Raw genomic sequence first — 25,914 nt, 5'->3', positions numbered from 1 at the left:
TTTAAGCTTCTGTGACAGTCAGTAACCCACAGAGTGTTCTTCTCTCCCTATTCCACATCCTAAATGAGAATCATCACGATTTCATTGGATTGGTTATTCATTTATTCACCACCTGATATATGTAGTCTGATGTATGTTATCTGATGTGATGTCTGTCTGTCTGTATGCTATACAGTGCCTTGCAAAAGTATTCATCCCCCTTGGCGTTTTTCCTATTTTGTTGCATTACAACCTGTAATTTAAATTGATTTTTATTTGGATTTCATGTAATGGACATACACAAAATAGTCCAAATTGGTGAAGTGAAATGAAAAAAATAACCTGTTTCAAAAAATTCTAAAAAATAAATAACGGAAAAGTGGTGCTTGCATATGTATTCACCCCCTTTGCTATGAAGCCCCTAAATAAGATATGGTGCAACCAATTACCTTCAGAAGTCACATAATTAGTTAAATAAAGTCCACCTGTGTGCAATCTGTGTCATATGATCTGTCACATGATCTCAGTATATATACACCTGTTCTGAAAGGCCCCAGAGTCTGCAACACCACAAAGCAAGGGGCACCACCATGCAAATGGCACCATGAAAACCAAGGAGCTCTCCAAACAGGTCAGGGACAAAGTTGTGGAGAAGTACAGATAAGGGTTGGGTTATGAAAAAATATCAGAAACTTTGAACATCCCACGGAGCACCATTAAATCCATTATTAAAAAATGGAACAAATATGGCACCACAACAAACCTGCCAAGAGAGGGCCGCCCACCAAAACTCACGGACCAGGCAAGGAGGGCATTAATCAGAGAGGCAACAAAGAGACCAAAGATAATCCTGAAGGAGCTGCAAAGCTCCACAGCGGAGATTTGAGTATCTGTCCATAGGACCACTTTAAGCTGTACCCTCCACAGAGCTGGGCTTTACGGAAGAGTGGCCAGAAAAAAGCCATTGCTTAAAGAAAAAAATAAGCAAACACATTTGGTGTTCAGCATGTGGGAGACTCCCCAAACATATGGAAGAAGGTACTCTGGTCAGATGAGACTAAAATTGAGCTTTTTGGCCATCAAGGAAAACGCTATGTCTGGTGCAAACCCAACACCTCTCATCACCCCGAGAACACCATCCCCACAGTGAAGCATGGTGGTGGCAGCATCATGCTGTGGGGATGTTTTTCATCGGCAGGGACTGGGAAACTGGTCAGAATTGAAGGAATGATGGATGGCGCTAAATACAGGGAAATTTCTGAAGGAAACCTGTTTCAGTCTTCCAGAGATTTGAGACTGGGACGGCGGTTCACCTTCCAGCAGGACAATGATCCTAAGCATACTGCTAAAGCAACACTTGAGTGGTTTAAGGGGAAACATTTAAATGTCTTGGAATGGCCTAGTCAAAGCCCAGACCTCAATCCAATTAAGAATCTGTGGTATGACTTAAAGATTGCTGTACATCAGCGGAACCCATCCAACTTGAAGGAGCTGGAGCAGTTTTGCCTTGAAGAATGGGCAAAAACCCCAGTGGCTAGATGTGCCAAGCTTATAGAGACATACCCAAAGAGACTTGTAGCTGTAATTGCTGCAAAAGGTGGCTCTACAAAGTATTGACTTTGTGTTTTTTTTTTGGTCTTATTTCTTGTTTGTTTCACAAGAAAAAATATTTTGCAACTTCAAAGTGGTAGGCATGTTGTGTAAATCAAAAGATACAAACCCCCCCAAAATCCATTTTCATTCCAGGTTGCAAGGCAACAAAATAGGAAAAATGCAGAGGGGGGTGAATACTTTCACAAGCCACTGTATGTATGCCTGTAGCTTGTTGAAAAGCACATTTCCTTATGATATATTCAAGTATTCTATTCTATTCTATTCTGTTATACTGGTATTCTGTTCACCACCTTTCCATTTGGCTTTATTGCCAGTATTGTCAACCATATTGCCTCTAGGTGTCTATCTTAACCATGTTTCCTGCAGATGTTGAGTACAGATTTGGCAGGGTTTTACATCAGCAGCATAGTACATCAGCAGCATAGTTTGGTGTAGGATGTTGTAGTATCTGAAAGTATATGATTTTGCTGACATTTGCAAATGGTGTAATAGAGGAACTTTACTCTGCTTTGCTGAAACATCTGGAAAGCATTACTACATAGGCTTCTTGGAATAGAGGACATTTGGAGATATGGGGAGGCCAGGGATTGGTCTATCAAAAACCACCCATCTTATGTTACATAGGATATAAATACCATGTTTTAAACAAAGGACAGAGAGAGGAACAACATATTAGAGATTGGGTCAGTTGTTCTCCGTACTTCTGCAGGAGTCTGTAAATTGATACTGTGATCTTTGATGTAATAAACCATTATAATCAAGGACAGTGTCAGCGGATTTCTTGTCATCACAGCATAATCAGCATCGTTGTCTCGGACACCCCAATGTGTATAAAAGCAGACTGCTTCAAGAGAAGTAGAAGGAAGTCGCATCCACAGGATCCAATATGTAACAATCCTAATGCATTTATTTCCATTTCAAACTCTTCTGCCAGTTCAGGAGAAAGAAAATATAAAAAAGTGTCATCATCCAAGTTGTCCTGTGGATTTATTTAGACTCAGTTTGTTTCATTATAAACATCAAACTTGTCAATTGATTGACAACTGCTATGTATGTGTCAGTAACAGAGTTTATAATTACAATTACAATTTGAAAACATTCCCCCCCATGAAGGCACCAAGCATTATTAGCATTATTTGGCAAATAGTCCTACCATCATAATAATTCACTAAGGTCAGGGAAAGAGAGAAAAGAAAGGTGAAAACACTCACAGAACTTAAAGATATCCTTCACGCAAAAACACATCCTCTAAGTAAACAGAAGGTGCTATCAAATGATATGATAGTACATTTACATTTTAATCAATTAGCCGACACTCTTATCCAGAGCGACTAAGGTTAAGTGCCTTGCTCAAGGGCACATCAACAGATTTCTCACCTAGTCAGTCTGGGGACTCGACCAGCGACCTTTCGGTTGCTGGCCTAACACGCTTAACTGCTAGGCTACCTGTCTCCCTAGTACAACCCCAGTGGTATGTATATACACTGCTCAAAAAAATTAAGGGAACACTTAAACAACACAATGTAACTCCAAGTCAATCACACTTCTGTGAAATCAAACTGTCCAATTAGGAAGCAACACTGATTGACACAAATTCACATGCTCTTGTGCAAATGGAATAGACAACAGGTGGAAATTATAGGCAATTAGCAAGACACCCCCAATAAAGAAGTGGTTCTGCAGGTGGTGACCACAGACCACTTCTCAGTTCCTATGCTTCCTGGCTGATGTTTTGGTCACTTTTGAATGCTGGCGGTGCTTTCACTCTAGTGGTAGCATGAGACGGAGTCTACAACCCACACAAGTGGCTCAGGTAGTGCAGCTCATCCAGGATGGCACATCAATGCGAGCTGTGGCAAGAAGGTTTGCTGTGTCTGTCAGCGTAGTGTCCAGAGCATGGAGGCGCTACCAGGAGACAGGCCAGTACATCAGGAGACGTGGAGGAGGCCGTAGGAGGGCAACAACCCAGCAGCAGGACCGCTATCTCCGCCTTTGTGCAAGGAGGAGCAGGAGGAGCACTGCCAGAGCCCTGCAAAATTACCTCCAGCAGGCCACAAATGTGCATGTGTCTGCTCAAACGGTCAGAAACAGACTCCATGAGGGTGGTATGAGGGCCCGACGTCCACAGGTGGGGGTTGTGCTTACAGCCCAATACCGTGCAGGACGTTTGGCATTTGCCAGAGAACACCAAGATTGGCAAATTCGCCACTGGCGCCCTGTGCTCTTCACAGATGAAAGCAGGTTCACACTGAGCACATGTGACAGACGTGACAGAGTCTGGAGATGCCGTGGAGAACGTTTTGCTGCCTGCAACATCCTCCAGCATGACCGGTTTGGCGGTGGGTCAGTCATGGTGTGGGGTGGCATTTCTTTGGGGGGCCGCACAGCCCTCCATGTGCTCGCCAGAGGTAGCCTGACTGCCATTAGGTACCGAGATGAGATCCTCAGACCCCTTGTGAGACCATATGCTGGTGCGGTTGGCCCTGGGTTCCTCCTAATGCAAGACAATGCTAGACCTCATGTGGCTGGAGTGTGTCAGCAGTTCCTGCAAGAGGAAGGCATTGATGCTATGGACTGGCCCGCCCGTTCCCCAGACCTGAATCCAACTGAGCACATCTGGGACATCATGTCTCGCTCCATCCACCAACGCCACGTTGCACCACAGACTGTCCAGGAGTTGGCGGATGCTTTAGTCCAGGTCTGGGAGGAGATCCCTCAGGAGACCATCTGCCACCTCATCAGGAGCATGCCCAGGCGTTGTAGGGAGGTCATACAGGCACGTGGAGGCCACACACACTACTGAGCCTCATTTTGACTTGTTTTAAGGACATTACATCAAAGTTGGATCAGCCTGTAGTGTGGTTTTCCACTTTAATTTTGAGTGTGACTCCAAATCCAGACCTCCATGGGTTGATAAATTTGATTTCCATTGATAATATTTGTGTGATTTAGTTGTCAGCACATTCAACTATGTAAAGAAAAAAGTATTTAATAAGATTATTTCATTCATTCAGATCTAGGATGTGTTGTTTAAGTGTTCCCTTTATTTTTTTGAGCAGTGTATATTAACATTCTTAGCTTGGGGGTGTTGTCCATGTACCCATTGGAGGCTTGAGACAGATGCCTCTCCTCTCTTCCACTGATGCTCACTCACTCCTCACTTCTCCTTCTCGCTCTTGCTCCTCTGATGGTACATGCGTAGGCCCGGGTCTCTTAGGGAGGGCACACGCACAACTGGGACCCCTGAGCTTCCAAGAGAGGGTCTTCTCTCTGGGAGAGAGAAAGGGAGGGGGAGGAGAGAATTAGAGTGACAGAGAGAGAGAGTAGAAAAAGTGAAAGAAAGAGAAACAAAATGCAGGGAGGACAAGGACAAGGAGGTTGACACAGGCACCTGTTCAAACGTAGCTTTACGCACTAGAACACTTCCCTCTCCACTAAGCTCACCTGCTGGTCCAACAGGATGCGTCAGTCTGTTCACCTGGACGTTCCAGTGTTTGAAGCTGGTGCTGGTCTGTCGCAGCTTCCTTTGAGTAGCCTGAGTGAGACCATGGAGAGGGACAGGGTGAGAGATGGAGGGGAAGAGAATGAGAGAGGGCAGTCAGGGAATACATTTTTGTGGTTTATGCTGGATCAAAAGGCCACTGTGCTTCTTTTTGAGATGTTTATTACTATCAGACGAGAAGAAGGGCACATTAAATGACGTTAATGTGCCCTTGAGCAAGGCACTTAACCCTAATTGCTCCTGTAAGTCGCTCTGGATAAGAGCGTCTGCTAAATGACTAAAATGTAAATGTAAATATACAGTGGGGGAAAAAAGTATTTAGTCAGCCACCAATTGTGCAAGTTCTCCCACTTAAAAAGATGAGAGAGGCCTGTAATTTTCATCATAGGTACACGTCAACTATGACAGACAAATTGAGGAAAAAAAAACCAGAAAATCACATTGTAGGATTTTTTATGAATTTATTTGCAAATTATGGTGGAAAATAAGTATTTGGTCACCTACAAACAAGCAAGATTTCTGGCTCTCACAGACCTGTAACTTCTACTTTAAGAGGCTCCTCTGTCCTCCACTCGTTACCTGTATTAATGGCACCTGTTTGAACTTGTTATCAGATTAAAAGACGCCTGTCCACAACCTCAAACAGTCACACTCCAAATTCCACTATGGCCAAGACCAAAGAGCTGTCAAAGGACACCAGAAAAAAAAATTGTAGACCTGCACCAGGCTGGGAAGACTGAATCTGCAATAGGTAAGCAGCTTGGTTTGAAGAAATCAACTGTGGGAGCAATTATTAGGAAATGGAAGACATACAAGACCACTGATAATCTCCCTCGATCTGGGGCTCCACGCAAGATCTCACCCCGTGGGGTCAAAATGATCACAAGAACGGTGAGCAAAAATCCCAGAACCACACGGGGGGACCTAGTGAATGACCTGCAGAGAGCTGGGACCAAAGTAACAAAGCCTACCATCGGTAACACACTACGCCGCCAGGGACTCAAATCCTGCAGTGCAAGACGTGTCCCCCTGCTTAAACCAGTACATGTCCAGGCCCGTCTGAAGTTTGCTAGAGTGCATTTGGATGATCCAGAAGAGGATTGGGAGAATGTCATATGGTCAGATGAAACCAAAATATAACTTTTTGGTAAAAACTCAACTCGTCGTGTTTGGAGGACAAAGAATGCTGAGTTGCATCCAAAGAACACCATACCTACTGTGAAGCATGGGGGTGGAAACATCATGCTTTGGGGCTGTTTTTCTGCAAAGGGACCAGGACGACTGATCCGTGTAAAGGAAAGAATGAATGGGGCCATGTATCGTGAGATTTTGAGTGAAAACCTCCTTCCATCAGCAAGGGCATTGAAGATGAAACGTGGCTGGGTCTTTCAGCATGACAATGATCCCAAACACACCGCCCGGGCAACGAAGGAGTGGCTTCGTAAGAAGCATTTCAAGGTCCTGGAGTGGCCTAACCAGTCTCCAGATCTCAACCCCATAGAAAATCTTTGGAGGGAGTTGAAAGTCTGTGTTGCCCAGCGACAGCCCCAAAACATCACTGCTCTAGAGGAGATCTGCATGGAGGAATGGGCCAAAATACCAGCAACAGTGTGTGAAAACCTTGTGAAGACTTACAGAAAACGTTTGACCTATGTCATTGCCAACAAAGGGTATATAACAAAGTATTGAGAAACTTTTGTTATTGACCAAATACTTATTTTCCACCATAATTTGCAAATAAATTCATAAAAAATCCTACAATGTGATTTTCTGGATTTTTTTTTCTCATTTTGTCTGTCATAGTTGACGTGTACCTATGATGAAAATTACAGGCCTCTCTCATCTTTTTAATTGGGAGAACTTGCACAATTGGTGGCTGACTAAATACTTTTTTCCCCCACTGTATAACACAGGGTGCACACTGACACACATACAGCAAATACAAAATAGTCATCATGGGACCCGAGTGGGGGAAAGTACTGCATAACGTCTATCTACACTGACCTTTAAGACCCTGAAAGTTATCTTGCCGTCCTGTGGCTTGCTTCAGTACATTCAACACCCACACATATGCACATTCACACAGACACATGTGTGCAGCAGAGGTGGTTAAGCGGACTATGCTTGCTTGATGAGTAGCTGTCGAGTTGCTGTAGTTGTCTGGACAGTAGTTCCCAGATATACTGTACATTTAGCAGACAATCTGGGTTCGATACTCATTTTGTTAAACTCACCGCAATGTCCTGGTCCATTCTGTGCCGGCTGGCCTGAACCTTCTCCAGCTGGTGTTGGGCCTCCTTCAAAGCCTGGGACTTGGTTACCATCTCCTGCCTGAGCTCCTGCTTCTCTCTCTGGGTCTTCAGGATGTACTGCTCCTGTTCCTCCTGGAGGGCCAGCAGGGCCTTCATCTTCTCCTCCTCCTCTATCAGCAGCCTGGGGATGAAGAGAGAGAAGGAGAGCTACCATCATGCAGGGTTCTAGTCACAATAGTACACTGACCCTTCTTGGAGCTCTAAAAAAATGGGCTGGACCTATGTTAATAATGTTACAGTTACAGAATAGGAATGCCCAAACTTATTGTGTATTCTAAAGCTTATTTTGTGACCGTTGTGACAATGTCATAATGAAAGGATCAATAGAGAGCAGAGTTATGGAAAGTAAACATGAAAATAATTACACCCTAAGATGTTCAGTTCCTGAGAAAGTAGACAAACCACAAGTACCGCACAGAGATGACAGGAAATCGTTGGCGTCTCTCTGAGAGTACACGTCTACTGACAAAAAACGTTGTGTGTGTGCGCTTGACTGAGGGTGCCATGCATTTGAGCTATACAGAGGTACAGCCAAATCACTTCAGGTTAATATTAGTGTTCATTTTGGTTAGGTTAGCTTTTGACTTGGGTTATATTTAAAAACACACCATAAATGTTTAGCAGATTTCGCTAAATGAAGCATATAGCAGGTCAAAGCCATAATCTTTAAAGTTAAACTTTTTCCCCTTTCTTTTTTTTGAAAGTGTGACTTTGTGGTGTCAGAAATGTAGTGATGTCAGACATTTAGAGCATACATGTAAGTGTCAGGGGATGTAATATAGTCACACCTCAATCCTTTCCCTGATGTTTGTGGCCTGAGCGTGTGCATGTGTACTGTATATATCTGTGTGTGTTTTTTATTTATTTATTTCTGAAATTTTTTGGGAGGGAGATCAGCTTTAATATTGCAGATAGGTTTTGGGTTCCATCAAATTAATTGTTTGCATCATTTCTAATCCCCCTTATTTATTTATTTTATTTTGTATTTTTCCCCCAGTCCTACCACCCCTCCCCTGATTGGAGTAAACTAACGGACAACAATACTTCTACTGCTACTACATGTACCCACATGTAAGGTACATTAAATAAATAGTTAAATAAATAAACATATATTCCTAGTTTCCTCTCTGCAAGAGCAGGATTTTCAACCACAGCGGCCAATCCACCATTCATTCTGATCTTAACTCCAAACTTCCGATGTCCACAGATTAACCCACATTTCCCAGTATAATACCATTTAGCTATTTTCTTTGCAATACATCCCTCCATTTTACTTTGATGTCTTACGAGGGTCTTGAACCTCACTTTTTGTAATATTTCAACCGATATTGCCCTAAAAATAAATACTTTACCCATGAGTATAATGATATTTCCCATTGACTGCTCATGGTTTTTCAGATCATCTAATAAAACAGTTTGCAGGTCCATCTGACCCCTGAATTTATGACATGACAACCATTCCTAGACCTGACTCGAAAAGCCAACCACTGATGGACAGTAGCAGAAAATATGCTCTATTGATCCTGTTTCCTCGTGACAGAGTGCACAGGTCTGACTGTTCACACTTTGTATTCAAGACATAAAGTTCCTTAATTTTTTGCAGTTTTACTTTAGTGTCTTATTGCAAACAGGATGTATGTTTTCTGTACAGGCTTCCTTCTTTTCACTCTGGCATTTAGGTTAGTATTGTGGAGTAACTACAACGTTGTTGATCTATCCTCAATTTTCTCCTATCACAGCCATTAAGCCATTCAACTCTGTAACTTTTTAAAGTCACCATTGGCCTCATAGTGAAATCCCTGAGCGGTTTCCTTCCTCTCCGGCAACTGAGTTAGGAAGGACGCCTGTATCTTTGTAGTGACTGGGATTATTGATACACCATCCAAAGTTGAATTAATAACTTCACCATGTTCAAAGGGATATTCAATGTTTGCTTTTTTAAAAATGTCTTACCCATCTACCAATAGGTGCCTCTTTGTGAGGTATTATTGACTGGGATTATTGATACACCATCCAAAGTGTAATTAATAACTTTACTATTCTCAAAGGAATATTCAATGTCTGCTTTTTGAAAATGTCTTACCCATCTACCAATAGGTGCCCTTCTTTGTGAGGCATTGGAAAACCTCCCTGGTCTTTGTGGTTGAATCTGTTTGAAATTCACTGCTCGACTAAGGGACCTTACAGATAATTATATGTGTGGGGTAGTCATTCAAAAATCATGTTAAACACTATTATTGCACACAGAGTGTGTCCCTGCAAATTATTATGTGACTTGTTAAGCACATTTTTACTCCTACATTTATTTAGACTTGCCATAACAAAGGTGTTGAATACTTATTAACTCAAGGCATTTCAGCTTTTAATTTTTAATTCATTTGTAAAAATGTATAAAAACATAAATCCACTTTGACATTATGGGGCAGTTTGTGTAAGACTGTCACAAATTGTAATCAACTTTACATTCAGTCTGTAACACAACAAAATGTGGAAAAAGTCAATGGGTGTGAATACTTTCTGAAGGCACTGTATATATACAGTGGGGGAAAAAAGTATTTAGTCAGCCACCAATTGTGCAAGTTCTCCCACTTAAAAAGATGAGAGAGGCCTGTAATTTTCATCATAGGTACACGTCAACTATGACAGACAAATTGAGATTTTTTTTCTCCAGAAAATCACATTGTATGATTTTTAATGAATTTATTTGCAAATTATGGTGGAAAATAAGTATTTGGTCACCTACAAACAAGCAAGATTTCTGGCTCTCACAGACCTGTAACTTCTTCTTTAAGAGGCTCCTCTGTCCTCCACTCGTTACCTGTATTAATGGCACCTGTTTGAACTTGTTATCAGTATAAAAGACACCTGTCCACAACCTCAAACAGTCACACTCCAAACTCCACTATGGCCAAGACCAAAGAGCTGTCAAAGGACACCAGAAACAAAATTGTAGCCCTGCACCAGGCTGGGAAGACTGAATCTGCAATAGGTAAGCAGCTTGGTTTGAAGAAATCAACTGTGGGAGCAATTATTAGGAAATGGAAGACATACAAGACCACTGATAATCTCCCTCGAGCTGGGGCTCCACGCAAGATCTCACCCCGTGGGGTCAAAATGATCACAAGAACGGTGAGCAAAAATCCCAGAACCACACGGGGGGACCTAGTGAATGACCTGCAGAGAGCTGGGACCAAAGTAACAAAGCCTACCATCGGTAACACACTACGCCGCCAGGGACTCAAATCCTGCAGTGCCAGACGTGTCCCCCTGCTTAAGCCAGTACATGTCCAGGCCCGTCTGAAGTTTGCTAGAGTGCATTTGGATGATCCAGAAGAGGATTAGGAGAATGTCATATGGTCAGATGAAACCAAAATATAACTTTTTGGTAAAAACTCAACTCGTCGTGTTTGGAGGACAAAGAATGCTGAGTTGCATCCAAAGAACACCATACCTACTGTGAAGCATGGGGGTGGAAACATCATGCTTTGGGGCTGTTTTTCTGCAAAGGGACCAGGACGACTGATCCGTGTAAAGGAATGAATGAATGGGTCCATGTATCGTGAGATATTGAGTGAAAACCTCCTTCCATCAGCAAGGGCATTGAAGATGAAACGTGGCTGGGTCTTTCAGCATGACAATGATCCCAAACACACCGCCCGGGCAACGAAGGAGTGGCTTCGTAAGAAGCATTTCAAGGTCCTGGAGTGGCCTAGCCAGTCTCCAGATCTCAACCCCATAGAAAATCTTTGGAGGGAGTTGAAAGTCCGTGTTGCCCAGCGACAGCCCCAAAACATCACTGCTCTAGAGGAGATCTGCATGGAGGAATGGGCCAAAATACCAGCAACAGTGTGTGAAAACCTTGTGAAGACTTACAGAAAACGTTTGACCTGTGTCATTGCCAACTAAGGGTATATAACAAAGTATTGAGAAACTTTTGTTATTGACCAAATACTTATTTTCCACCATAATTTACAAATAAATTCATTAAAAATCCTACAATGTGATTTTCTGGATATCTTTTTCTCATTTTGTCTGTCATAGTTGACGTGTACCTATGATGAAAATTACAGGTCTCTTTCATTTTTTTAAGTGGGAGAACTTGCACAATTGGTGGCTGACTAAAGATCTATAGAGTAGGGTCCTTCTCCTCATTGTCTCACCGCTCACACCTTCCCCCTCCTCTACATTCCTTGAGTTCCTTCTTGTTATCCTTCCCCCGTCCTCCTCTCCACCTCTCCTCTAGTGGGTGCAGTGCTGTTAGACTTTAGTGCTGCTTTGATGTAATTGATCATTAACTTTTGCTAGGTAAAGTTATGTTATGGTTTTATGTCTTTATACTGGATGGAAGGCTACCTTTCCAGGGGAAAGCTAAACTTTTTCTTTGATGATAGCTTTTCGGACTGTAAAGATTTACATTGTGGTGTTCCTCAAGGCAGTTGCCTAGGACCACTCCTCTACTCTATCTTGACTAATGATTTACCACCAGTAATTAATAAAGCAAGAGTGGTTATGTATGCTGATGACTCTACAATGTATAGCGCTGCATCAGCATATAATGAACTCACAGATGTATTGAGCAAAGAACTAAGAATGGTGTCTTAGGGGGTTAACATTAACAAATTGGTTTTGAATATTTCTAAATCAAAACGTATTGTATTTGGTATAAGATATATGCTTGCTGGTGACCCTCAATTAAACTTGTCAATGGATGGGTTGTCTGTGGAACAAGTTAAAATAACTACTACTACTTGGTGTCATGTTGGACACAGCTCTATCCTGGTCTGAACATATGCATAACATTGTAATTAAAATGGGTAAAGGCAATACTATAACAATACAATTTTCTGAGTATGTAACATACGCTTTGGTTCTGTCAGACCTATAGTACTGTCCAGTCATATGGTCATCTGCAGCAAAAATATATCTTAAAAAGCTCCAACTCGCTCAAAACAAGGCTGCCAGATTAGCTCTTCATTGGCCTACCCTTATGAATGTCAACCAATTGCACCATAATCTCTCATGGCTTCCCGTTGAACACAAATTATTATCCAGTCTTTTGATTTTCTTTAGGAACTTAATGTTTTTTAAGGAACCAACGTTTTTCTTCTGACCAATTAGTGTACAGTACCAGTCAAAAGTTTGGACACACCTACTCATTCAAGGGTTTTTCTTTATTTTTACTATTTTCTACATTGTAGAATAATAGTGAAGACATCAAGTAACCAAAAAAGTGTTAAACAAATCCAAATATATTTAAATTTTAGATTCTTCAAAGTAGCCACCCTTTGCCTTGATGACAGCTTTGCACACTCTTGGCATTCTCTCAACCAGCTTCATGAGGTAGTCACCTGGAATGCTTTTCCAACAGTCTTGAAGGAGCCCACATATGGTGAGCACTTGTTGGCTGCTTTTCCTTCACTCTGCGGTCCAACTCATCCCAAACCATCTCAATTGAATTGAGGTCGGGTGATTGTGGAGGCCAGGTCATCTGATGCAGCACTCCATCACTCTCCTTCTTGGTCAAATATACCTTACACAGCCTGGAGGTGTGTTGGGTCATTGTCCTGTTGAAAAACAAATGATATTCCCACTAAGCGCAAACCAGATGGGATGGCGTATCGCTGCAGAATGCTGTGGTAGCCATGCTGGTTAAGTGTGCCTTGAATTCTCAATAAATCACTGACAGTGTCACCAGCAAAGCACCCCCACACCATCACACCTCCTCCTCCATGCTTCACGGTGGGAACCACACATGCGGAGATCATCCGTTCACCTACTCTGCTTCTCACAAAGACATGGCGGTTGGAACCAAAAATATCAAATTTGGACTCATCAGACCAAAGGACAGATTTCCACCGGTCTAATGTCCATTGCTCATGTTTTTTGGTCCAAGCAAGTCTCTTCTTATTATTGGTGTCCTTTAGTAGTGGTTTCTTTGCAGCAATTCGACCATGAAGGCCTGATTTACGCAGTCTCCTCTGAACAGTTGATGTTGAGATGTGTCTGTTACTTGAACTCTGTGAAGCATTTATTTGGGAATCTGAGGTGCAGTTAACTCTAATGAACTGATCCTCTGCAGCAGATGTAACTCTGGGTTTTCCTTTCCTGAGGCGATCCTCATGAGAGCCAGTTTCATCATAGCGCTTGATGGTTTTTTCGACTGCACTTGAAGAAACTTTCAAAGTTCTTGAAATGTTCTGTATTGACTGACCTTCATGTCTTAAAGTAATGATGGACTGTCGTTTCTCTTTGCTTATTTGAGCTGTTCTTGCCATAATATGGACTTGGTCTTTTACCAAATAGGGCTATCTTCTGTATACCACCCCTACCTTGTCACAACACAGCTGATTGGCTCAAATGCATTGAAAAGGAAAGAAATTCCACAAATTAACTTTTAACAAGGCACACCTGTTAATTGAAGTGCATTCCATGTGACTACCTCATGAAGCTGGTTGAGAGAATGCCAAGAGTGTGCAAAGCTGTCATCAAGGCAAAGGGTGGCTACTTTGAAGAATCTAAAATCTAAAATATATTTTGATTAGTTTAACACTTTTTTGGTTGCTACATTATTCCACATGTGTTATTTCATAGTTTTGATGTCTTCACTATTATTCTACAATGTAGAAAATAGTAAAAATAAAGAAAAACCCTTGAATGAGTAGGTGTGTCCAAACTTTTGACTGGTACCGTATACTAGGAACAAACATAACCACCAACCCAGGCAGGCTAGTTCAGGACATCTGATAACCCCCAGACCAAGGACATATTTCCTCAAATCTACAGTAATAATATACGGAGCCATCACTGAATGGAATTATTTTCCAAATCACATTTCTCAGGCAAAAACTAAATTCACCTTCAAGAAAACACAAAAATAACAATGTTTGGTAACAGAATGACGGCACCAACAGCACAAACCGTCATTCTGTTACGAAATTATGCATCTAAACTGTTCTTCAAGTAAATCTATTTTTGTAACATTTTCTGTGGAAATGTATTTAAATTAATCCTTGTGCATAGCGTTGTATGGTTTGTTTAACTTAGCAATCATTTGTTTTTGTTTGGCATACATTTTAATGTGAAAAATCGGAGTCTCAGCATCACTCTGTTACCATGGAATTGTCCTTCTGTGTTGGACCCCAGGAAGATTAGCTGACATTATAGCATCATCTAATGGGGATCCTAGTAAAAATTCAAATTCTCCTTCCTCCTCTTACATCCACCTCCTTTCCTTACCCTGCTCAGCGCACCTCGTCTTCCCCTCCCCGCTAACCTCCTCTTCCTCTCTACCCCTCTAACCTCCTCAGCCTGCTGTAGCTGCTCCTGCAGGGTTCTCTGCAGCTCCACATGTTGCTGTCTCCTCTTCTGATCCTCCTGCAGCAGAGCTGACTGGGCCTGCCTTTGTGCATCCTGCACACAGATTATACAAATATAACAACAGTTATTGTGATGCTATTATCACATTGCAGTTCAAAGTTCAGTTTTCTTCTTGGTCGTCTCTCTCTCTCTCTCTCTCTCTCTCTCTCTCTCTCTCTCTCTCTCTCTCTCTCTCTCTCTCTCTCTCTCTCTCTCTCTCTCTCTCTCTCTCTCTCTCTCTCTCTCTCTCTCTCTCTCTCTCTCTCTCTCTCTCTCTCTCTCGCTCTCTCTCTCTCTCTCTCTCTCTCAGCCACACACACACAACACACACACCTGTAGTAGCTCCAGCTCGGCCAGCTTGCTCTCCCTCTCCCCCTGGAGAAGGTGCAGACTTTGCAGCTCCTCCTCCTTGGCGGTGCGCCTCATCACCCTCTCCTCCCTTTGCTCCCTGCGTCGCAGCTTCAGGTCCTTATGCAGGGACTTCTTCCCCTCCACACACAGACGGATGGCTGTCTGGATCGCTGCAGTGACAACATACAGTAGCCTATACATCATACAGTATGCCTATACAACATACAGTAGCCTATACATCATACAGTATGCCTATACAACATACAGTAGCCTATACATCAGACAGTATGCCTATACAACATACAGTAGCCTATACATCATACAGTATGCCTGAAGCGTCGTCGTAAACCAAGCCAGATGAAGGGCAACAGAAAAATCCAGGTCCGGGCACTCATAAAAAGCCTTTAGATATTGAGCATGTTGAGCATTTAAAACACCTACGCGTTGTGGCTTTCGCCTTCATCAGGGTGTGAAATGGCTATTTTCTCCAGGCTTTAAAAGCCCAGTGTGTACTGTACTGTATAACCTCTGACCTGTGGTCCACTCCTGTCTCTGCTTGGTGTCGGGGGCGCTCATCTCGTAGGTCTTAGTGAGTGTCTTCACACAGAACATACACCTCTTCCCCTCCTTCTCTGGCAGCACCTGTCAATGCAACCACAGTGGTGAGAAAGTAACCACCATAACAAACAGCATCATGCACACTCTACATTTTTTTTTTTTTTACAAAGAATGGGGTGCAAATATGTTACCCTATAGACATCTTCTCTGAACAAATCCCTCAGCCCTGCCCACATTGACACCCTATGCATTAGGATTTAGTGTAGGCCTACCCCCCATTGTACCTTCATCCATTCTACATAACCACTAACCCAGTGTTGTGTACCTCCACACAGCAGTTGTGGCCCAGCTCTATACAGCCTTTACACTCCTTGCGGTCCTCACTGACATAGTAATGCAGAGTGCTGGGCTGGAGAGAGAACCAGCGCTCGTTCCAGTTCCTCCGCAAGTGGCCCTTCTTCCACAAATACCCCTAAGGACAGATACATACGTCCACACAAAGTTACACATGCCTAATTATATAAATACCATATTACAGGTTTATTACATATATATTACGTGCATACTAACATAAACATTTCTATAAATTCTCTTTATGTTTAAAAGCACCTCTTTTATGATATTGCCCGCTATCTCCTGGTAGACCTCATCTATCGCCATCTTAACAGCGTCCTTCTCCACACCTCTGGTCAGCCTCCCGGTGTTGACAAAGTCCAGGAAGGCCCACACTGTGATGCCGCTCTGCTGCACAGCCTCCTGGGAGATTAAGTCTTCCATGTCCACACAGCTCAACTCCACACTCATGGCTGAGGAGATCTTCTTCAGGAGATATTCTACCTGCGAGGGGCCATAGGGAATGAATAGAGCACAAAATGGGACAAATCCTAACTTGAGACAGAATTTTCGCCCAAATCTCCCATTATTGCAAGATTTGCATGAAAGGTTGATGAACGGAAGGAAGAAAGGAGGCAAATGATTTGGATTACAGCGGGCTAAGAACTCACCTCCTCTGGGACCAGGACCAGTGGATACTTGTCTTCAGACAGGAAGTTGAAGAGGCACCAAAGATGGAAGGCATCTTTATCAGGCAGAACACCCACGCCATCTTTAGGCTGGTAGTTCTTTTTGGCACAGAGAGTCCAGCAGAACTCATCTACATTCTCCTTATCAAATGTGCCCTCAACCACCTGGGGTCAGAAAGAGAGGATGTCAAGTGTGTTTGTGTGTGTGTGTGTGTATACGTGTGTGTGTATACGTGTGTGTGTGTGTGTGAGTGTGTGTGTGTGTGTGTGTGTGTGTGTGTGTGTGTGTGTGTGTGTGTGTGTGTTAGTGTGTGTATACAGTACCTTGTCCAGTATGAATTTGTTGAGGTAGGGCATGTACCCCTGGTTGGACACCGGCCCATCATCATTGTCTCTAAAGTGGTCCTCTAGAGCCACAGGGTCGTGTGGGATGTTCAGCACAGTGTATAGGTTATGAGACAACACCTACAACTCATCAACACAGTGTATAGGTTATGAGACAACACCTACAACTCATCAACACAGTGTATAGGTTATGAGACAACACCTACAACTCATCAACACAGTGTATAGGTTATGAGACAACACCTACAACTCATCAACACAGTATATAGGTTATGAGACAACACCTACAACTCATCAACACAGTGTATAGGTTATGAGACAACACCTACAACTCATCAACACAGTGTATAGGTTATGAGACAACACCTACAACTCATCAACACAGTGTATAGGTTATGAGACAACACCTACAACTCATCAACACAGTGTATAGGTTATGAGACAACACCTACAACTCATCAACACAGTGTATAGGTTATGAGACAACACCTACAACTCATCAACACAGTGTATAGGTTATGAGACAACACCTACAACTCATCAACACAGTGTATAGGTTATGAGACAACACCTACAACTCATCAACACAGTGTATAGGTTATGAGACAACACCTACAACTCATCAACACAGTGTATAGGTTATGAGACAACACCTGCAACTCATCAACACAGTGTATAGGTTATGAGACAACACCTACAACTCATCAACACAGTGAATAGGTTATGAGACAACACCTACAACTCATCAACACAGTGTATAGGTTATGAGACAACACCTACAACTCATCAACACAGTGAATAGGTTATGAGACAACACCTACAACTCATCAACACAGTGTATAGGTTATGAGACAACACCTACAACTCATCAACACAGTGTATAGGTTATGAGACAACACCTGCAACTCATCAACACAGTGTATAGGTTATGAGACAACACCTACAACTCATCAACACAGTGAATAGGTTATGAGACAACACCTACAACTCATCAACACAGTGTATAGGTTATGAGACAACACCTACAACTCATCAACACAGTGTATAGGTTATGAGACAAGACCCACTAAGCATGGACCGCCGATTACATGTTTTGGACGTCTTTTTTTGGTCTTGTCCGGACCGGATGTATTTTTTTGGTGCGTTCCATACCAGTCTTGATTTCAACATCCACGGACTTAGATTTTTGGTCCGGATCGGACTAAATCTGAACCAATCATAGACGTCTATGGACTGGTCTGGATTTCAACGTCCACAGATGTCCGTTCCGGACCGGCCTATATTAGCAATATGGTGTAATTGCAGACTGCAATTCGTGGCGTTTCTTGATGTGAGCGTTCCTTGATATCAGGAACCGCCCATTGGTGCCTGCCATTGGTCAGTCAATTGATACATGCCATTGGTCAGTTCCGGTGGTATGAGAGTGATGGTTTCTCGACACAGATGATTTGTTTACATAGCAGGTTAGGATAATTAACGTGTCAAGTTAGGTGAATGAGGTTAAGGTTAGGAAAAGGTTTAGGGTTAGGGTTAGGTTTAGCTACAATGGCACAATTGTCAACAACTGTTGTCCCCGACGGCCATGGACCAATGGCGAGCATCAATGGGTGTAACTTGACATTAAGAAACGCCAATATCAGAAAACGCCCCTAATTGCGGTCTGCAATTACACCCTTCTCTATATTAGGCCTAAACATAGACGTCTTTAATTGGTTCAGATTTGGTTGGGTCCGGACCGGCCTTGATTTGGCCCAAACATAGAAGTCTGCTCTACTCTACTCTACTGATTAAACGTGATTGTACTGTACTCTACTGTACTCTACTGAATTAGACTGCACTGTACTGTACAGCAAGGTGTGAGAGAATGGTGCTGAAGTGCGAATTCGCAGTGTAGGCTATGATAGACAGCCTCTCCTGGACAATTTGGACTGTTACAATTTTATTCATAGGCTTTTAATTTTTTTATTCGCCAAATGCTGGCAATTACCAGCTAAGGGAAACCCTGGAGCATTTTCCCATCAGAGTTTTGTTTCCATCAAATTGACTTGTTGCAGATAAAAGTCTGTGCTTAAATACATAGTGCACATGAAAATACCTTTTGAGGTTAAATTCCCATGTACCGAATAAAAAATACAAGTTAAATGGGTTTCCATTGCATACTGATGGTTTTGTCACAAAAAATGTTGCGTAGGCATAGTGAATGTGCCCGCTCTAGTATGGCATTGGCAGGTGCGCTCTAGCCAACAGTTTGCAGATACAGTGCAGGTATAGCCTACTACATGATGAGATTATTATGGACAAAAATGTGCGATTATTTGTATCTGTCAAATGGCAGCCGAGCATTGATCATCATGTCACCAGAATAAGACCCTTGATATTTATTGAAAGGAGCATCAACCTCATCACTGTGCACTTTCACCACCCTGTGAAGTTCATCATAGCTTATTTAATCTGTAGCCTAATAAACTGCATGCTTTCCCATGATGTGGTGACCTTTTTTATCAAACATGTAGGCTACTTTACTCGCATAAAAAGGTTGAATGGAAACCTGATTAATATCAAGCCATTTTGAGGATGCTGGAATTATATTTTGGATGAAAGTGGGCATGCCTACAGGAGACTTTTGAAGTAGCCTAATCGGATAAAAAAAAACTGGTTTTGTTTATGCCACATATAAAAGGTTAATACATTAAAAAAGTTAAATGATAAATATTTAGGTTATATTGAAGCGTTATGTTCTATGTGCGCTAGGAATAGCCACTCGGATTGGAGAGTAGGCAGAGTTTGTGTTAAGCTTTCCTGAATAACTGGGCCTGCTGGGAGAGTATGTGGCCACATTATTATAGGACGACTTGGGAGAATGATGATCTGCAACAGACAGCACATCTCAGTATCAGAAGTAAAAATACAGCCAGACTGGCCTGCTACTGTGCCTTTCTAGACCTTTCTAGACCTTGTAAACTGTCGAGTGTAGACCCACAACTGATCTCAAAGGACATTTTCACTGCAGCCTAGAGTGGGCTAGAATGTTGTACTCACTTGAAAACAATAATGCAATTATTCATTGCATTGTGGTGTTGTAGGCTAGTCTAGGTAGGATAATTTTATTTTCCCTAAACAAGATCAATAGGGGAAATTGTTTAGCTGTGTGTCTCATGTCTTCACTGTTCTTTCATGTGCAATGATGCACCTGGCCTCTCCGCTGCCTATCAGCTATTCTTATTTGTTCTTGTCGATTCATCAAAAAAATTGATACAGCTTTGAGTGTTTTTATGTGTGGTATGCATTCTAGTTAGCCTATTGCAGATCAGGACAAACAATCCACCTACCATTATAGTCACTATGAATGGTGGATAGAGGGCAGGATAGACAGTTAGACTGGTAGACTATATTGACCTGTGGTATAGTAAAAGTTAGCACACTGAAAAGCATAGTGCATACGGGAAGTACCAAAACACCTTGATAAAGGGGAGGTGCTTGCAAGCAGATGAGGAAATTAGTCTAGGATGGAAGAAATTATACAGCAAAACCTGTGTGATGGAAAATGTTATGTTTGTGCTTTTCTATTAACCAATTTCTGTGTTCTATGATTGTGCTTTTCTAATAACCAATTTCTGTGTTCATGCAAGTGACTGATTGAACGAATCTTCACTATCAGTATCTGCAATTTGGCAGTACGCCCAGACTCTTGTTTTGAGAACGAAAGATATTTCAGTTTCAAGGTCTCAGCTTAGAGAGAAGAAGCCTCGTGAGGTATTGGTCTGTCACATGCATGAAGCAAACGTTAATTATGAATGATGAATAAGCTAAGTCATGCAAATATAACTTGTCTGTAAATAAGAGAACTAACTGCTCCTGATCGACATGTGTACTTAGTGAATTGAGTTGGTTGGAACCTCTCCAGCATGCTGATAATAAAGAATGATTCATTTAAGATTGACTTCGAGTGTCCCTGTGTAGAATATCCATGACACCTGCAAAAGAGCGAATGTAAACCAGGGAAAAAATTCCCTATCTTCCCATGTGGCCAATAAAAAACCACACAACCCTCCCCAAATCAAAAATAAGAAGTTTGACAACCGTCCCCTATTTTGGACCACCCCCAGTAAATTGTGATCTGTCTCTTACTGGGGACCTACAAGTGCAGTAGAACTCATCAACAGTATGTACAGGTTATGAGAGAGAGGGGTGGGGGAGAAAGAGAGAGCGAGAGAAAGAGAGAGAGACAGGGAGAGACAAGGAGAGACCCACTGAGCACACACTGGTTGAATCAACATTGTTTCCACGTCATTTTAATGAAATTATGTTGAACCAATGTGGAATAGACATTGAATTGACGTCTGTGCCCAGTGGGGATACAAACAGAGACAGGGAGACACAGGGAGATAAGCGCGAGAGAGACAGACAGAAAGACAGAGGAAGAGACCAAAACATCGAAAACATTCTTGTCAGCATTAAAAACGTCAGTTAAAACTTCCAGAATTCCAGGGTTTGAAGCCTCTGCTCTAGACACGAGAGCAAAACTATGGAAGTGGGGAGACACAGGGCCTCTTTGACAACATCGTCATAGCAACAGCTGGGGTTTAGAGTCCAAGCCCCTCAGTGTGACTGGGATTAAACATGTCACAATGCCTGATCTCACACACAACGCAACACAACACAGCATCACTGACCCATAACACACAACAATTCAGCAGCTACAAATCCACCCAAACACCAGAGCAATAACACACCACCAGCCACCCAGATGCATGATGGGGCTCAGAGAGGGTCTGCCTCTGAACATAGAGATAGGCCTATCACCATAGCAGATTACTGATTACTGCCTCTCCATTCCAGAGGTAGTCTGGCCTATACATAATCCCAGGAATTAGCCCAGTTACAGTCTTGTGTATGTTATTCTAGATTTGGGGAGGGATGGCAAAGGTCAAAACTAGGGCTGTGCGATCAAATGATCAAGGTGATCAAATGTCAATACAAGGGGTTTGATCAAGCAATAACATTGTCTAAGAAACCAATCAGTGTTGTGAAGCTCATGCTACAGGAAAGATCACACCCACACACAAACACACCAACCCACTGGGCACAAATGTCTGTTCAACATCTAGTTTTGATTTACATTCGGTTGAGTTGTCAACTAACATGAATTCAATGTGAAATCAACCAAACATTTCACCATGTCATTGGATTTAGGTTAAAAGTTGGGTGGAAAAAAAAGAGACAAAATTACGTAAAAAGGTTGATTCAACTTCATCACATATCATTTTTGGGTTGAAATGAAGTGGAAACAAAGTTGATTGAACCAGTTTTTGCCCAGTGGGAAGTGAGAGAAAGCATTTAGCTAACAGGAAAGAGATTAGACCTTGAAAATAGTGTCTTGTCTAATTGGGTTGGGAACTAGATCAATAAATAAACAATAAAACCATTTTTGATGCCAATGATATAAAAAACATACTTTTCCTCAAACAAGGAAAAACGTCAATAACACACAAACCAACACATTAGAAAGGCTGAGAGACTCACTGAAGAAAATCCCTGCAAAGCTCTTTGACCCCTATTCTGACCCCTTACTTGACCTCTGACCTCTCACCTTTAGCTGGGACTTGGACACCTTCCCGCTCCTCTCCACATCCAGAGAGGTGAAAGCATACCAGATGGACTTCAGCAGGTCAGCTCGCAACTCCATAACTGCCTTGTGTGTGTGTACACGGCACACAGACCTGTGTGTGTCTCAGTAAACCCCAACATCCTGCTCTTTGCTAAATGGCTGCCCTGAAACTCACTGACGCCACCTATCTGTAGCAAATGGGAAAACCGTAAAGGGTCACCAATTGCAACAGTGTTGGGGATATTTGGAATTATAAATCAAGTAGTTTGGGTCCTGGATAGCCTTGTGGTTGTACGATATTATGTCCCGGATGCAAATCTCTCCCCAACCAGGGATGGGTGAGAAGAGGAAGACAATCGAAATTCCTCGTACTACCTGCCACCACTAACGGAGTAGGGAGCCCATCAAATTAATCTGTGGGAAATAAAATAATCTGTTAATAACTGAAAGCAGAGCTCTGAATAACAAAGGCCTCAATCATGCATGATAAAAACGCCAGTATAGCAACCTTACCCCTTTCTAACCAGGAATGGAATGACCAGGCTTCAACAGCCATTGTTATTCATTATTAAATACAATTATTAAATGTGCTTCTCATAATCAAAACATTTTTTTCCTGGTTATTTAATAAGGCAGGTCAGAATATAAGGCACCAAATGACACCAACTCCATTTGGACCAATCGCGATTTTGCAGGGGTGCGCCTACACTTGGGGCGTGTTCAGTACGATAGAATGGTGTGCAACGTTTAATTCAACGGAAACTGTACTGTACTAAACGACCAGGGATGCATTCAGTATGACAGAACGGTGTTCAACGTTTAATTCAATGGACACGGTACTGTACCGAACTACCAATTGAAGACTGGCGTGATTATGGTTGCCCAGAGGGTGAGTTTTGCGATTTAAAATGGTCACACCCGTATTGATCAGGCCACACCTCACCACACCCACCAAACAGGAGCAAATATACCTCAAAGGCTGTTGAAGAATGATGTGTACCGTTTTGGGGAAACATGTTGTTCAGTACAAACTGTCAGGAAACATAGTAAACGTTGAACTGAACGCACCCCTGGCTGGCATCTTTTGAAATTCAGAAGGCCCATAGACTTGGCAGAGGCTTTCAGAGGGGAGGGAGTCTTTGATACTAAAGAGAATCTGCCCTGGTTCCTCAACGCACTAGGCCAAATAACCTCTCCCAACCTAACAAAATTGTTCACGCGAGATTCGGTTCTGGGTTGCCGAGATGGATATGTAACTCAGCCTATAAAAGTATGTCAATACAGTTGAGTGCTTTTCCTAGAAATAAGACAAGATGCCTGTGTTGACCTTTCTTTATATGGACTATCTTTTCACCAGAGGAGGGAACAGCCTCTAGTCATTTCCTCTGTCATCTGTGTGACTGGATGTCATTACCTAGTGGTGACTTCTGCTGTTCCACAGTATGGTGGTTCTGTCTCCACAGGGAGCCTTAGGGATTGTTATTGATAGAAGGCGAGGACAGACAGCTTTGAGGGGCTGGTGGTGTGTGTGTGTGTGTGTGTGTGTGTGTGTGTGTGTGTGTGTGTGTGTGTGGAGGGATATTGGAGAGAGGAGGAGGTTGCCGTTTGGGAGGCCAGTCTGAGTGCTTCTGCTTGTCCACAGCATGTCAGATTGACAGTACTGTGATCTAACCCCCCTCAAACACACGTGTTTTGTGTGTGTGTGTATAGGTATGACTTTGAAAGAGTAACTCATCACTTCCTCTCTAACACACACCTGGTCCATACCTCCAGCCAGAGTGAGACACCTGCACAGGAACAGCAGTTACAGGCAGGTTGGATCAAACAAGTTTCAACCTCTAAACTGTGGACCTTTCAACTGGTAGTGTGGAATATACAGTACCAGTCAAAAGTTTGGACACACCTACTCATTCAAGGGTTTTTGTTTATTTTTAAAATTGTTTACATTGTAGAATAATAGTGAAGACATCAAAACTATGAAATAACACATATGGAATCATGTAGTAACCAATAAAGTGTTAAACAAATCAAAATATATTTTATATTTGAGATTCTTCAAATAGCCACCCTTTGCCTTGATGACAGCTTTGCACACTCTTGGCATTCTCTCAACCAGCTTCATGAGGTAGTCACCTGGAATGCATTTCAATTAACAGGTGTGCCTTCTTAAAAGTTAATTTGTGGAATTTATTTCATTCTTAATGTGTTTGAACCAATCAGTTGTGTTGTGACAAGGTAGGTGGGTAATACAGAAGATAGCCCTATTTGGTAAAAGACCAAGTCCATATTATGGCAAGAACAGCTCAAATAAGCAAAGAGAAACGACAGTCCATCATTACTTTAAGACATCAAATCAAATCAAATCAAATTTTATTGGCCACATGCGCCGAATACAACAGGTGCAGACATTACAGTGAAATGCTTACTTACAGCCCTTAACCAACAGTGCATTTCTTTTTAACAAAAAAAGTAAAAATAAACAACAACAAAAAAAGTGTTGAGAAAAAAAGAGCAGAAGTAAAATAAAATAACAGTAGGGAGGCTATATATACAGGGGGGTACCGGTGCAGAGTCAATGTGCGGGGGCACCGGCTAGTTGAGGTAGTTGAAGTAATATGTACATGTGGGTAGAGTTAAAGTGACTATCATAAATAATTAACAGAGTAGCAGCAGCGTAAAAGGATGGGGTGGGGAGGCAGTGCAAATAGTCTGGGTAGCCATGATTAGCTGTTCAGGAGTCTTATGGCTTGGGGGTAGAAGCTGTTGAGAAGTCTTTTGGACCTAGACTTGGCACTCCGGTACCGCTTGCCGTGCGGTAGCAGAGAGAACAGTCTATGACTAGGGTGGCTGGAGTCTTTGACAATTTTGAGGGCCTTCCTCTGACACCGCCTAGTATAGAGGTCCTGGATGGCAGGAAGCTTGGCCCCAGTGATGTACTGGGCCGTACGCACTACCCTCTGTAGTGCCTTGCGGTCGGAGGCCAAGCAGTTGCCATACCAGGCGGTGATGCAACCAGTCAGGATGCTCTCGATGGTGCAGCTGTAGAATTTTTTGAGGATCTGAGGACCCATGCCAAATCTTTTCAGTCTCCTGAGGGGGAATAGGCTTTGTCGTGCCCTCTTCACGACTGTCTTGGTGTGTTTGGACCATGATAGTTCGTTGGTGATGTGGACACCAAGGAACTTGAAGCTCTCAACCTGTTCCACTACAGCCCCGTCGATGAGAATGGGGGCGTGCTCAGTCCTCTTTTTTTTCCTGTAGTCCACA

General features: G+C 42.5%; 1 protein-coding gene across 1 annotated transcript; it reads right to left on the bottom strand.

Moving 5' to 3' along the window:
• Positions 1-4,636: 4,636 nt before the first annotated feature.
• Positions 4,637-22,725, bottom strand: LOC311138851 (differentially expressed in FDCP 6 homolog; the record flags this gene model as incomplete). The annotated part of the gene is made up of 11 exons (XM_084173652.1): positions 4,637-4,863; positions 5,038-5,128; positions 7,330-7,528; positions 14,681-14,817; positions 15,097-15,284; positions 15,648-15,756; positions 15,998-16,144; positions 16,282-16,509; positions 16,677-16,859; positions 17,019-17,159; positions 22,630-22,725. The coding sequence occupies 11 exons, from the start codon at positions 22,723-22,725 to the stop codon at positions 4,751-4,753; spliced, it is 1,632 nt and encodes a 543-aa protein (XP_084029778.1). The 3' UTR covers positions 4,637-4,750.
• Between the last annotated feature and the right edge of the window lie 3,189 nt (positions 22,726-25,914).

This window comes from Coregonus lavaretus (genome assembly GCF_964263955.1).
Source record: "Coregonus lavaretus genome assembly, chromosome: 12".
In the NCBI taxonomy this organism is placed as follows: Eukaryota; Metazoa; Chordata; class Actinopteri; order Salmoniformes; family Salmonidae; genus Coregonus; species Coregonus lavaretus.
The sequence above is the reverse complement of the archived record's forward strand: the minus strand, read 5'-3'. Positions and strand labels throughout refer to the sequence as shown.